At 49.5% G+C, this 14,581-nt stretch overlaps 2 protein-coding genes across 2 annotated transcripts in view; both read left to right on the top strand.

The window, feature by feature from the left end:
• Positions 1-7,979, top strand: part of SYNPO (synaptopodin) — a 219,785-nt gene extending 211,806 nt beyond the window's left edge. The window contains exon 4 of the transcript XR_009247158.1: positions 7,966-7,979. The gene's annotated coding sequence lies outside the window, so the exon portion shown is untranslated. The remainder of the gene's footprint in view (positions 1-7,965) is intronic.
• On the top strand, positions 7,053-14,007 carry GPX3 (glutathione peroxidase 3). The gene is made up of 5 exons (XM_004587526.3): positions 7,053-7,184; positions 11,435-11,588; positions 12,646-12,763; positions 12,941-13,040; positions 13,380-14,007. Exons 1-5 carry the CDS (start codon positions 7,098-7,100, stop codon positions 13,599-13,601), a joined length of 681 nt encoding a protein of 226 aa, XP_004587583.3. The 5' UTR covers positions 7,053-7,097; the 3' UTR covers positions 13,602-14,007.
• The last annotated feature ends 574 nt before the right edge of the window (positions 14,008-14,581 follow it).

Here is a 14,581-nt window from a genome sequence, read left to right as displayed (position 1 = left end):
GCTGTGAAATTTGCCAGATTAAGGTAATACAGGAAGTCTAGGATTTATTCAATACAATCTAGTCTTGTCCTTGAGGGCAGGAACTGAGAAGGGCTAAGCAGGGAGTTAAGCATAGTATTTGGGAGGGGATCAGGTCATGCATAGGATTAGTGCTCTGAGAGAGACCTCTCACTCCTTCTGTCATGTTAGAGCAAGGAGACAGGCATCTATGAGCAAGCAGCCCCTCACCAGACACCAGCCCACCGGCACTGTGATCTTGGGCTTCCCACCCTGCAGAACTGCGAGAAATAATTCTGTCATTTGTATACCACCTGATTTACAGCATTTTTTAATAGCCGCTCAAAGAGGCTAAGACAACTCACCTGCAAGTAAGCCCAACAGACCTAGTATTTGTAGGACAGACCCTGCAGAGGCTTCCTTGGGAGTTTTGCAGAAAAGAACAAAGCAGGACCAAGACTGGCATCTCAGATACCACTGTTGCAAATGGCTCCTCATTGACATTTGGAAGTTTCTATGAGGGTACTTCCAAAAGTTCATTTTAAAAAAGCAGAAAAAAAGATAAATGTACTTTTATGCAAAAAAATTGAAATCCATGTATAGCATTTTCATAAGAGGTGTTTGCCGTAAACTTTCTGATGAGCCCTCTAACTTGGGGAGGGTTTTCAGCCTCCCAAGGACTAATGAGAGTGGCTCACTGTGCCCAAGCTATACAAACGAGGCAGTTTCTGTAGATGCTTACTTTCGTTCTGGGAGTCTGGCATCTTGGTATGTGCTAGACCAGCCCCCAATAAAAACCCCAGGCACTGAAGTTTTAATGAGCTTCTCTGGTAAGAAAACATTTCACCTTTGCTTTCACAGCTGGTTGATGGAAGAATTGGAGAAGATTCTTGGGAGCTTGTTGTGAGTTTCCTCCTTGCTTTGTCCCAGACGCCTTTTCCCTCTACTGCTTTTTTATAACATTTTCCTGTAATAAATCATAGCATCGCTAGATTGTGGACTGAGTTCTATGGGTCTTCCTGGGAAATTTCTGAACCTGGAGGTGGTCCTATGGACTTTTAACGGGAGATAAGACTAGATTTCACAGAGTCAACCATATCCTTACCAATCCCTAATGAGTGGATACCTTACACCAGCACTGGCTAATAGAAATATAATGAGAGGGAACTCCAAAAAGTTGCTGGGAACCTGGGATTAAGTGATACATTTATTGTAGTGCAAAGAATTTGAAATCTCTGCAAAGAGTCTTCAAAAGTTCATTACAAAGTACATATTATGGAAAAACTGCATCGATTTTTTTTGCATCAAAATAAACTTTCAATTCTATTTTCTCACTGTCTGAAGTACCTTTATAGGAGTCACATTTATAATTTTAAACTTTCTAGTAGCTACATTTTGTTATTTTTTTTCATTTAGTTATTTTATTGGAAAGGCTGATTTTCAGAGAAAGGAGAGACAGAGAGAAAGATCTTCCATTTGTTGATTTACTCCCCAAATGGCTGCAACAGCCAAAGCTGAGTCCATCTGAATCTAGGAACCAGGAGTCGTTTCCAGATCTCCCATGTGGATACAGGTCCCAAGGCTTTGGGCCGTCCTCGACTGCTTTTCCAAGCCATAAGCAGGGAGCTAGATTGAAAGCAGAGCAGCCAGGACACGAACCAACACCCATACTGGCACTCACAATTAGCCAATTGAACCATTGTACTGGCCTCTAGTAGCTGTATTTTAGGAAAAAAAAAAGAAAGAAAGAAACAGGTAAAATCTATTTCTATTTCAAGCATATATCTTATGTAACAAAAATTTTTTTTTTTATTTTAATGTAATGATAAATTATATATTCTCAAATTTTCATACTAAGTATTTTTTAAAACGCATATTTTATACTCATAGCACATACCAGTTTGGAGTAAGTACCCACATTCCAAATGTTGAATAGCCACATGTGCCTAGTGGCTGCCTTCTTGGACAGCACAGGCCTGGTTGCAGGTGGCTGGCAAGAATTCTGAAGACTCTGTGTGTGTGTGTGTGTGTGTGTGTGTGTGTGTGTGTGTGTGTGTGTGTGTGTGTGTGTGTGTGAGAGAGAGAGTCTCTCACTGCTGCTTAATCCTCTTTATCATCAGCACAGTCATTGAACTTCTCTAAGAATTGTTTCTTCAGCTGAAAACTGGGGATAACAAGGTTACTTTACGAAGGTTGCAGGGCTTTGCAAAAAAGTTACGGCGTGTAAGGCAGTGCCTGCTACATAAAGCTGGTGGGTGGATGCTGATGGGTACCCGTAATATCCTAAAACTTAACCCTCACAGATCAACTTGTCCAACTCCTTGTTCTGTACATGAGAGAACTGAGGCCCAAAGTCTGGAAGGCACCAGTTTCAGAAACAGTCTCCAACACTCCCCTTTCCTCTTGATGAACTCCCTGTCTTCCAGCTGGCTCTGAGATTGCATCTGCCAACTGTTTAGGAAGCTGGAAGCTTCAGGACTCTGACAAGACTTTCCAGTGCCTTCTTCATTGCCAGATGGAGCCACTGTGTGAAGTCGGCATGGAAGCAACGGGGATTGGACCTCCTTGCTGCTGCCTCCACGTGGGGCCTTGCGTTGGGCGGACTGCCCCTGTTGGTAATCCCAGGGCTTACTCAGCAGTGTTAGGGCAGGCTTTCGTTGTTTTGGTTTTTACTGCCCTTCTTGTTTATTAACTCGTGTTCTAACTTCCTTAAGGACCCAGTGTGTCAGCACTTTTAAGTCATCTGCTTTCAACATTCTTTTAAGTCACTTCAGGCCTTGTACAATCAACCAAGCAAATGGGTAATAAGCCCCAGTGTCTGTCTTAAAGAAACAAGTACAGGTAGTCCCCTGTCTGGGATGCAGAGTACATTCTCTGACTGGAAACTGACTTAGAATTCCTCTACAGTGTCTGTTTACCCTCCCCACCCCCTTCCAAGAAGACCAGTGCAAAACATCCACCCTCCACAAGCTGACCGGTAGAACTCATGTGTCAAATATTACCAACAGGTAGGATCAGAACAGTCTTGCAGGGTCAAAGTGATTAACCGTTGCCAACCTGAAGCTCTGCTAGTTCTCTATGTGAAAATGTTTTCTCTGATAGCCATTTATTTGATAAATACTTGCTGGGCATGTATTATGCATGAAGTCTAGTGTTTGGTGCTAGGAATGAAGTCTTTGTGGACCTTATATATTAGCACAGAAAACAAACAAGTGATAATAAAGTATGGCAAAGATTATTGTAGAGTGTGTGAAAACCTGAACAGAGCTTTTCTTGGAGAAGTGACGTAGCAGAGACCCGAGAAATGAGTCAAAGGGAGCAGCTGAAGAGAGAGAGAATATTGAGTGCTGCAGGCAGAGGAGACAGCACAGACAGTACCAGGAGGCGAGAGAGAATGGTATGTTGGAAACCCTGGAAAGTGCCCAGGATGGCTGGTGTAGAGAGAATAGCAGCGTGGCAAAAGATGAAGTGGGCGGACCTTGAGAGCATTGTCTGAAAAGCTAAGGAATTTGGACCTTAGCCTGAGGACAATTTGAGACAGCCTGATGGAAAACAATATCTTTCGAAACATAGGGTCCCTGAGAACATATCAACACTATGTGCTAGACAAGCCAGTAATGAAAAGACTGGAAGGTGTTGTTCTCATGTTTAGCTCCATGCTCTTCATGTCAGCAGTCAGATCTCTTGAACAGTGGATGTCCCTGAAGTCCTTCTTTGAGGGTAGGACACACTCCCCAGCTTCCCACCCCAGCTGGTTGTGTAGTCAGGGCTGCTATGTTTTGTGCAGCACTGGCTCTGCTTCAATGCTTGGAACTGAGGAAGCACAGAAACCATTACTGACTGTCCTAGACCCCTGCTTTATAGATGAGCCAACTGAGACTCATGGGGAAGAGCTTGTACGATGGCCCATTGGCAGTCCTGCAGTGCCATCCCAGACTTCTGGCTTTAGGGCTTGTCATCCCTGAAGATGAGACAAGTGAGACAGGCTGCACAAGTTAAGAGATGGTCGGTCCCAGGTGCCAGCACTGCACTTGTTTGGCCCTTGGTGCCTTGTTGCTGTCATTGCAGTGGGTTCTGATGGCCACATCTTGGACAGCAAGGACCATGGTAACTAGAAAACCCTAACATCTCTTAGGGTGTTAACCTGTTGTTAGGCACAAATTTTGAGGATCACTCAGATGGGTATATTGCTGATAAACAATGGATTCTGACAAACTAAAATGTATTGAGATAGCTGTATTTTTTAATAAACATGAACTTCCAAAGGCAACATGGAGAGGGCCTGGAGTGGTAGCTAAATCCTCACCCTTGCACATGCTGGGATCCCATATATGCACAGGTTTGTGTCCCAATTGAATTAGCATCGCCGTCTCTATGCTTCAGAGAAGTGAGGTGCTTGAATATGTGATTTATTATTATTATTTTGAGCACAGACACTGCCCAGATGCTTCTGTGCTTTCATTCATTTACAGACTCCCTAGCCTCATCCTGGTGCTTGCACTGCCAAGACCAAAGCCATGCTTGGCTGCCTCAAAATCACCTTGGGGCTGTGTCTGTCTCTACAGATTCTAAAGCAGTGACTCCCAAGTGGGGCCTGGGAATCTGTGTGACTCACTAGGCAGCTGTGCAATATCTTTGATAGAATTCAAACAACCTAATCGTTTGTTGTCTCAACAAGATGAGAGAGATGTGTATTTTTACATATCCGGGAGGTCTTAAACTGGAAATATCAAAATCTAAAAATTTGGAACTTTGAGCTTTTGAATGTCTGTTAAGGATATCAGGAAAGGTTAAAATATCTGGTTGAAGCAGGATTCCTTAACATCAGGACACAATATAGGTTAGGTTTAATCATTGACATAGAGTGACTGTTTAAATACTTTAAAACGGGTGCATGCTTAAACAAATCATAACCTTTAAAACACAGTTGTTTTTAAATATTGGAAACAATGAGAGAGAACACAAAGATTACTTCAATAGAATGCAAATTCTGTTTTTTTTTAGATATATATTTTGGTCTGTTACCAAAATGGAAATAAAACCTTGGAGATAAGAGTTAATATGTGGAAATATCCCATAACTTGGAAAAACGTTAACAGAGAGAAAACTGGAGTTTCTTGGAGCTGGCTAGAATTGACAGTTTTCAATTAGTCAAAAACTATTTAAAAGAAGATGATACAGTTTTTTTTAAGATTTATTTTATTTTTAGTGCAAAGTCAGATATACAGAGAGGAGGAGAGACAGAGAGGAGGAGAGACAGAGAGGAAGATCTTCCATTCGATGATTCACTCCCCAAGTGACCGCAATGACTGGAGCTGCACCGATCCGAAGCTGGGAGCCAGGAACTTCCTCCAGGTCTCCCACGCAGGTGCAGAGTCCCAAGGCTTTGGGTTGTCCTCGACTGCTTTCCCAGGCCACAAGCAGGGAGCTGGATAGGAAGTGGGACTGCTGGGACTAGAACTGGTGCCCATATTGGATCCTGGCATGTTTAAGGCAAGGACTTTAGCCACTAGGCCACTGCACCAGGCCCGATGATACAGTTTTTAAACAGATTTCAAAATTAGAGATCAAGAGTATTTTTATTTGTTTACTAACATATTTTTAAAATGTTGTTGCTTTAATAAAGGATCAGATTAACAGGATTAGATTTCATGTCAGTGACCTAATATAAATACTAACATTTTAGAAGATCCTCTGTCTGATGATTCACTCCCGAAGTGACCGCAACGGCCAGTGCTGCGCCGATCCAAAGCCAGGAGCCAGGAACTTCCTCCAGGTCTCCCACACGGGTACAGGGTCCCAAGGCTTTGGGCCGTCTTCAACTGTGCTCCTAGGCCACAAGCAGGGAGCTGATGGGAAGTGGAGCTGCCGGGACTAGAATCAGAGCTCATATGGGATCTCGGCACGTGCAAGGTGAGGACCCCAGTCACCAGGCCACCACACCGGGCCCGGCTACATTTTTCTAAACAATACTGGCAAGACAGGGGTCATGGCCTTTGACCGATGGCCAATCAATCTCCAATTAGATGGTCATTCCAATTCATAAAAATTGTGTAGCATTTTGGGTACCTTTCCTAAGATGGAGCCCATTTCAACATGGAGTTCCTCATGTCAGGCCTATTGGTTCACTCCAGACAAAGCAACAGATTCTGTGTTTGATTAGTTTAGCAAATCTTAAAGGTTTGTTGTGTGTGCTGGGCCCTATGCCAGGTGGTGACCCTGGCTCCTACCCCCGGGACACTCAAGGTGAAGTTTTCTCTTCACTTTAGAAGAATCTCAGAGCCAGAACAGGAACGACCTTGGAGCTCATGAACTCATCCCATCATTACACAGAAGGGGAAACTGAGGCTGGGAGAAGGGGGAAAAGTGATATGTTCAAACTCTGCATGTTCCGTTGTCTTTTGAGGTTTATATTTACCCAAAAATACAAGTATCTGATTACATATCAGTTTATCAGAAGTCCATTGTACACATTGTAAACATGTACAGGTTTTGTGAGTCAAATAATTTTTAAGGCTACACAGGAGGCAGGAGTATTTTTTGCTGCCAAAACAGCTGAGGCATTCTAGTGTATGCCGAGGAGCCGGCTGCATTCGAAATCCCAAACACTTCATTTCTTAAGCACTAAACATGCATGTCATAATGTTTCTGGAAGTGTGTAAGTTCAGATGTCATTGACATTTTCCACCCTAACGTCAAAGCAAGGATAGTCTCGGGGGTGTTTCACAGTGAGCCTGGCTCTGAAGACCCCTGGTCCTGGCTGTGCTAGATCCGCAGCATCTGCCTCTTTCTGGCCTTTGGAGCCCAAAGAGGAGGGGGCCGCTTCCCACCGCGTCCCCACGCGCCTCACTCCCATCTTTCTTCCCGGACTTGCTTATGTCACTGTCGCCCCGGGGCCGGGCAGGGGGAGCGCTGAGGGCGGGCACGACTTGTCCTGGAGCCCTAGCCGCCCTGCGATTGGCTCCAAGGACCCCTTTCTGGTTAGGGATTGGTCCCCGCCGTGGGCTTGAAAGGTGGCTTAGAGAGTCGGACACCTCAGACGGAGGGTAGCCAGGGATCTGCCGCGTCGAGGCGAGCCTGCGACTCACACCCAGTCCGCCATGGCCCGGCTGCTTGGGGCGTCCTGCCTTCTGTCCCTGCTCCTGGCTGGCTTCATCCCTCCCAGCCGGGGACAAGACAAGTCGAAGGTGAGCCTCGTGGGGGCGGGGACAGAGGAAGGAACCCTTCTGGTCGGGCTCGCAGGTGGAGGGCTGCCTGTGACGCCGTTTGTCACCCACTCTGCCCGGACCCCACCCCATGGCCATTGGTCCCTTTCCTGTGTCCGGGTTTACAGGTGCGCAGAATGGTTAGGGGAGGAGGACTTGCCTTGCCACACTTAGTTTATTCTCTTCCATGACTGCCTGGTGGGACGGGGTACGCACGGGGTGAGGAGGAGGGGTCACGATGCTGTGTCCCTCACCTCCATACCCCATCTGCTCCCCTCTGGAGAGGGCGAGGAACTGAAAAAACCTGGAGACTTGGTCTCTAGGTTGACTACGCAGCTTTGCCTGGAGGCCAGCAGGTGGGAAACATGCTGGTGGGCTTGGTTTTGTATTGCTCTGGGACTTTTCCTGCCCTGAAAACATAAGCGCAGGCTGCAAGACCCTGCAACACCTGCAGGATGCCAAGTCCCTACTCCTTTCCTAACCTCGCTTTCTCCATCTGCAGGAAATGGGAGAGGGGCGCCGCATCCATAGGCTCTTCTCAGAAGACTTTCCAGCTGTTGGACAGTCTCACTATTCCCAGTCCCTAGTCAGTGTTGGCCTGGGAAAACCCAGTAGGTGGAGAAAGCTGGGGCTTGCCAGCTCAGGAGCGGCAAAATTCTCCAGTACTTCTGTTTCCCGCCCTCCCCCCCCCCCAGCAAGGGTGTGTGACCCTGAGTTGAAATGAGGATGAGTGGACATGCTTTTCTCCTTAGATGGCATTGAGGGGGTGGGTCCGGGAGACCTCCCCTCTTCCCCAGGTTGAGAAGACAGAAGCAGTAGTGGATAGACCCGAAGAGACAGATTTCTGTCTCCAGCCTCCCACCAGTGTTCTCTCTCTCTCTCTCTCTCTCTCTCTCTCTCTCTCTCTCTCTCTCTCTCTCTCTCTCTCTCACACACACACACACACACCCCTTCCAGCATGCTTGTGTGGGTTCAATCAAGGTTTAAGCTTGTGCTCCACAGATTCTCTAGGTCTTTATTCCAGGGTCTTACAAGTCCATGATGCTGTTTCCAAGACTCCTCCACCTGCTTTCCTAAAAGCCCCTTGTTCTGTCCTACCCTATTCACAATCATCAACTCAAGGTGGGCGCAGGCTGAGTTTCAAAAGTGGAGTGTGGAATAGAGGTTGGAGGTGGGCTGGGGAAGGTCAGCCCCGGGGAGTTTGCCCCATGCTCTCAGCATTCAGCGAGCCAGAGAAGTGGTGATTTGGCCCTGCCTTGGGAAGGCTGAAGTAAGAATGGGCGGGGGGACCCTATGATTAACTCACCCTAGCTACATGTTGTTTTACAGGGTGGGGAAGGATAGATGAGTTCAGAAAGAACAGAAGGGATGGCCTCTGATAGTTTAGGGTGAAGTATGGTCACATCAGATGCAGTCAGCCAGGACCTGTTGTGACGGCAGCCCTGGCGTGTTTGCCTCCCCTCCCCAGTCCTAGCAGTGCAATGCTCTGACAGTGGCTTCTAGGACCCAATCACTAATCTCACCTTCAGCTCAGAGACAGAGAGACAGGGAGGGGGGAGCTGAAGAACCAAAAGACCAAGAATGACTCAGATCTAAGGAGAGATTTTCCTCCTCTCCACCATAAGGAAGGTGCAGGGGAACAAAGGGAATTCTCCACTGCTTGCCATCTGGCTGAAGGCTGCCCAGGCCCTCTGTCCCTGCTCTACAGAAGCTCCCGATGTGCTTGGGATCCTGGTAACCGCTGGTCTCTAGGTGACTACACAGGCAGGGAGGCTCATGGATCTGTGGCTGACGTCAAGGCAGAAGGACCTTCACAGAGTCTCTTCACAGAAGAGAGCGCAGGTCACAGTAGCATGGCAAAGCCCAGAACACAGGCCTCTGGCCTCCCAGTGCAGCACACCGACAGCAGGGGTGGGAATGGAGAGAAGGGCTCCAGTCAGCAGTCCAGGCCAGCCAGGCATCAGGCTAACACCCTCTCCCTCCCGCTCTCAAACCTGCAGACGTGTCTTCTCTCAGCCAGTTCTGGGAGTACTCGGACACTCCCATTCTGTCTGAGGCACGGCTGTGGCTTTCCACAGGGGCTCTTAGAAGGAGGGACCTGCAGTGCCCATTGATGAGCATGGCCTGTGGCTTTGCCTCATCATAGGCCACCTGCTGCTCCCTGTCCCTGTGTGCCCTCAGCACTGGCGCCCGTGGTCTCAGTAGAAAGCATGGAGGCATTTGGTATTCACCCTTCTAGGAACACCTGTATACAGGCTGGGGGGACACTCAAAGCTGCTCTGCGATGACATAAGAACCTCAAGGCCCTTGACCTTCACCGTGGGCAGAATCATCACAACCGCTGGACGTGTGTCTCTTCCCAAGAGGTTTCCAAGCCTGTTTTGTGTGCTGACAGTCACAGCAACTGTGAGAGGCAGGTGGTATTCTCCCATCAAAGCCCAGAGAGTGGTAGCAGTTTGCCTAGAGTCATGCAGCTGGCACAGACTGGACTTCCATCGAGAGGGATTGCCCTGTTGCACCCCCAGAAGTTGATGCTCCTCTTGTTTACAGGCCCCAAGTATTTGGACACCACTTAACCTTTTCACTCCCCTGTTTCCCTGAGCTGGCTTATAGACAAGGGTGGAGTGAGGAGGTGGGAGGCGTGCTGAAGACTGAGCATTCTGACTGCTGGGCATTTGTGGTGCTCTGGTTTGTGTGTTTTCACAAGGTCCTTATCCAGCAGGAGCAACGCTGTGCTGGTCTTGGTCCTACCTCTAGCACCCGGACCCGAAGGCACTGGATGTAGAAGACTGGGCTCAGAGAAAACAGGCAGTCGGTACCACAAGCCTAACGACAGCTCCTAGCTGCCAAGGCAGGGCCTATTGCAGGGAGCCCTGCCTGTCTTCTGCACCCTGCTGGGGCCACACCCTGTCAACCTAGATGGCTTCCTTCACCTGGTGAACACCTCAACAGGCAGTTTTCCAGAATTAATACAAAGGGAGCACATGAAGTTGCTTCTCTAACTCCAGGACCCATCTCTGCCCTCTCTTAAGCTCTAATGCTACTTTACACTCCTTTTACTTCTGGTCTTTGAACATCTCATGTCATGGTACAACCAGAAAAAATCACCTAATACAGTGGCTCCAAGTTTTTCCCATTATGACCAGACCACCTGTTGAACTGTGACCTTGATGCAATGGCAGCTTTGACAGAGCAAACTGTTCTGTAGTCTGGGTCAGGATGGAGGTGGGGGTAGAATAGGGTCCTCATAGCCATCCCCACTCCAGCAGTCAACCCAGTCCCACTCCACGATGATGACCACTAATGGTCATCATGCCAAGCCAACTGAATTAATACGGCTGACCCAGTTCAAGGTTCTCATTTTCTCAATAAGAAAACTGAGGCCCAGGGAAGGGCCAGTCCAACACCACAAAGAGCAGGTGACAGGCCAGGATATGGGACCAGGTCTCCCAATCCACAATGTAGCATTTTCCATTTTTCCTCATCCTGGGATTGACTGTGGGGCAGCAGCTGGGCAGAAGGGAAGGAACAATGTCATTGTCACATCACTCATACAAAATAGCCAACATATGAGAGATCTTCCAAAAGTTCCAGGCTATGCTTACATATTACTAAAAACTATAAATGGTTTCAAAAGTTCCTGACCCCAAATAAACCTATTTTAAACTGTTTTCCTGCTTTGTGACATATCCTGTATACCAGGCACAGTTGCTTTACCCTCCCCATTCCTTGCTGTCCTCACAACAGGCTCCTCTCCCTTCCCAGCTCACCAACCTGTATCCCTGTTTTATAACCTTCCCAGGCAACACTCTCCATATGACACTTCCTCCTTTCCATCCAATTTGCCTTTCACCATGGCCTGCTTCAGTCAGGCTGCCTCAGCCCTGTCTTCCAGTGACCAAGCCTGCAGTGAGCGTCAGGGCACTGCACCTTGGAGCCTGTCAGTGTTCTGGAATTGACACGTGAGGTGAAGGTGATTAACAGTCTATCATGTACAAGGTTGTGCAGCCTACTGTGGATGCCAAGTTCTAGCTAGGTGGTTATGAAGTGGGTTCACCACCATCATCTTCTGCAAGACCTCAGAAATGTGTGACTCTAGTCCCAACGGAGTGCACAGTATTGTCCAGAACCAGCCACTCTCCTCCTGGGGACCTGTGGTAACTTGAAAGTACAGATGCCCAGGTTCCCTTCTGGCTCTAACAGTCTCTGGGGCTGCACTTTCTTTCTTCCAGACAGACTGCCATGGTGGCATGAGCGGCACCATCTACGATTATGGAGCCCTCACCATCGATGGGGAGGAGTACATCCCCTTTAAGCAGTACGCTGGCAAATACGTCCTCTTTGTCAACGTGGCCACCTACTGAGGTTTGACGGGCCAATATGTGGGTAAGCACCCGCCTTCTTCCCCAGCTCTACTTGGGGCTGTTTCTGAGGTACACTGCAATTATGGGGTCAACCCTGATCAGCACAGTCCAAACCTGTGTCTAACTCACTGTGCGCCATGGTTTAGGTGTGATGATTAAATAATCTTGGACTCAGACAGCCTCCAACACACTCAAGCAAGGCCCTGAGCATCTTGCCTTGTTCCTATGCACTTTGGTCCCCTTCAAACACTGGGATGAGGGTGGCTGGGTTTGTGCTTGCGGCTTTCTGTTCCAAGACCATCTCCTCTCCCATCAGTCCCATCTGCCTTGGAGCTTCTAGAAAACAGAACCTGAGACTTTGGAGGAGGGGTGTTGGTGGGGTGGGGTGGGGAAAGGGCTACATTTTTCAGGTCCGTTCTGGTTACATCTTCTCCTGTCCTCAAGAACCTGAGTGCGCATCCAGGCCAAAGGTGCCTGCCAGCATTTGGAGAAGCCTAGGGTGGGGAAATCTGAGCATAGAGGGTGGAAGAGACTGATGCCGCTGGCTGGCTAGCAGGAGCTAGGGGCAAGCAAGGGTGATCTGACCCTGAATGTTTGGCCTGGCAATTACAGGCCAATTTCTGAAGTGGAGGCAGGATGGCTAGCTGGCCCCCGGCAGTGAGTACCATGCCCAGAATGTCTAACTAATCCTTGCAACAGAGCATTGGGAGCAGGAGGCTGGCTAGGTGCTAGCATAGCACAAGAGGATGGCAGCACTGATAAAAGTGGGGGACTGGGCCAGGACCTTCTAGAAAGAAGGTAGGAGGATTGTCAAGCTTTCCACCCCTCCAAGGAAGTTCTCTGCTTTTTTCCCAGGGAGGGACGGTTCTTGCTTCAGAAAAATTACTCTTAAGAGCTCTAAAGAGCACAGCCAACAGGCCCAGGTGGGTCTCTTGGCCATGGATGGGACTTGACTCCCAGTGCTGTCCATTCCCAGGCCTCAGTGATTTCAGCTGTACATTGGGTGAGCAGAGAAGGGTGAATGGATGAGGCAGGGCTCCGCACCGGACCACACCATCTCTGCTCTCTCCCTGGCCCAGAACTGAATGCACTACAAGAGGAGTTTGCACCATTTGGTCTGGTCATTCTGGGCTTCCCCTGCAACCAATTTGGAAAACAGGAACCAGGAACTAACTCAGAGATCCTACCTGCTCTCAAGTGAGTGCTCCCTTGGGACCCATATCATACCTATGCTCCTCCAACCATCATTGGCTCCCACTGCCCACTGCTGGGCAACTGCAGTTCCAAACCCTCCCTCCCATTCTGTGTCCTCTCACTCCACTGCTTGGCTGTGTGCCCACCTTGCTGGGACTCATCTAGGAATGTTTCCTGTAGGCATGTCCGGCCAGGTGGGGGCTTCGTCCCCAACTTCCAGCTCTTTGAGAAAGGGGATGTGAATGGTGACAAAGAGCAGAAGGTCTACACTTTCCTGAAGGTAAGTCAGCGGCCCCTGCACAGGAGCCTCTCTGCCCACTGGACTCCAGTTCTGGACAGAGCTGTGGCTGCTCCCAGCTCCAACCCACCCAGAAGCGATGTCCATGCCAGCCGCCACCATCCTGTCCCTAGGCTTCTGGGTGTCACACTATTGTTGCAGCTCTGGTCCCTGAGAGGGCCCCAGGAGAGCCATACAGCTGGGTGTGGCAATCTTCTGGCTCCCAGTTGGTGCTTCTGTCTCAGTGTCAGGTTGCCTTCTTCCCACAGCCTGCAGGGGAGGTGTGTGTGCTTGTATCAGATGGGGAGACCAGCTTGATACTCTTGTCTTACCCTTCCCCAGAACTCCTGTCCCCCCACCTCGGAGCTCCTGGGCTCACATAGCAGCCTCTTCTGGGACCCCATGAAGAACCATGACATCCGCTGGAACTTCGAGAAGTTCCTGGTGGGGCCAGATGGTGTACCCATCATGCGCTGGCACCACCGGACCACGATCAGCAATGTCAAGATGGACATCCTGACTTACATGAGGCGACAGGCAGCCTTGGGGGTCAGGGGGAAGTAACCGACAGCTGCCCCACTCCCTTCCACCCTGCCAAGACTGGGGGCTCTGTTCAGGAAGGAATCCACATTTCTAATCATACCACATACCCACCACAGCCCCATCTCCTACTACCAAGACCCCAGCCTGACATGCATACACTTGATACATTTGTGTGTGTGTGTGTGTGCATGTGCGTGTGTGTCTCCCTGGAGGGACATCCAGCCTGGAAACTACCAGCTGGGTGCTGTGTGGAGAGCTGGAGATATCCCCTTCTCTCCGGCTCTTCTGTCCTTGAAGGAAAACCATTTATGTGTCCAATTCTCCTACTGTAACCTGGACCTTGGCCCTGAGGCCTTCACCTCCCAGTGCCTCCAAATACCATCCGGCAAATCTCTGAGTCTACCAGGCGACCCAGCCCACCTCCTCCTTCCTGAAGGTGCCCCCCGACCCTGCTCAGCTTCCCACCCCCATCCCACAGTGCTCCCTGAGACCAGCCAAGGCAGATGTGAGAGGGCAGGCCACACACCCCATGTCAGGGATGGTGTCTCCATGAGGGAGGGGTCCAAAGCCCATGTGGGCGGACCTCCCCTGAGCCTGTCTGAGGGGCCAGCCCTTAGTGCATTCAGGCTGAGCCCCCGGCAGAGACACCACTCCCTGCTCCTCAGAGGATGTACCCTTTCCCTCCACCCTGGCCTCTGGCATCAGACTCATGCCCCGTCTCTCAATAAAGGCCTTTCTGCAGCAGCTGAGTCTCCTGTGGTGCATCCTCCCAAGTGGTCACCCCCACTGGGGGCAGGGGCGGGTGGCAGGTGTGGAATGGGGAGAAACGGAATGAAGGTGAGCTTTGGCTTCCACCTAGGCTCACTCGGCAGCTGGGGTTTCTAAAACCAGCTCACATTGCCTCTCGTGCTCTCACAGTACTCGAATGACATGAGGTGTTCTACTTGACAGATGACGAAACCAAGGCTTGCAGAAGGGCCAGGTCTTGCTCATGTTCCGAT

This window comes from Ochotona princeps, chromosome 19, assembly GCF_030435755.1.
Source record: "Ochotona princeps isolate mOchPri1 chromosome 19, mOchPri1.hap1, whole genome shotgun sequence".
In the NCBI taxonomy this organism is placed as follows: Eukaryota; Metazoa; Chordata; class Mammalia; order Lagomorpha; family Ochotonidae; genus Ochotona; species Ochotona princeps.
The sequence above is the reverse complement of the archived record's forward strand: the minus strand, read 5'-3'. Positions and strand labels throughout refer to the sequence as shown.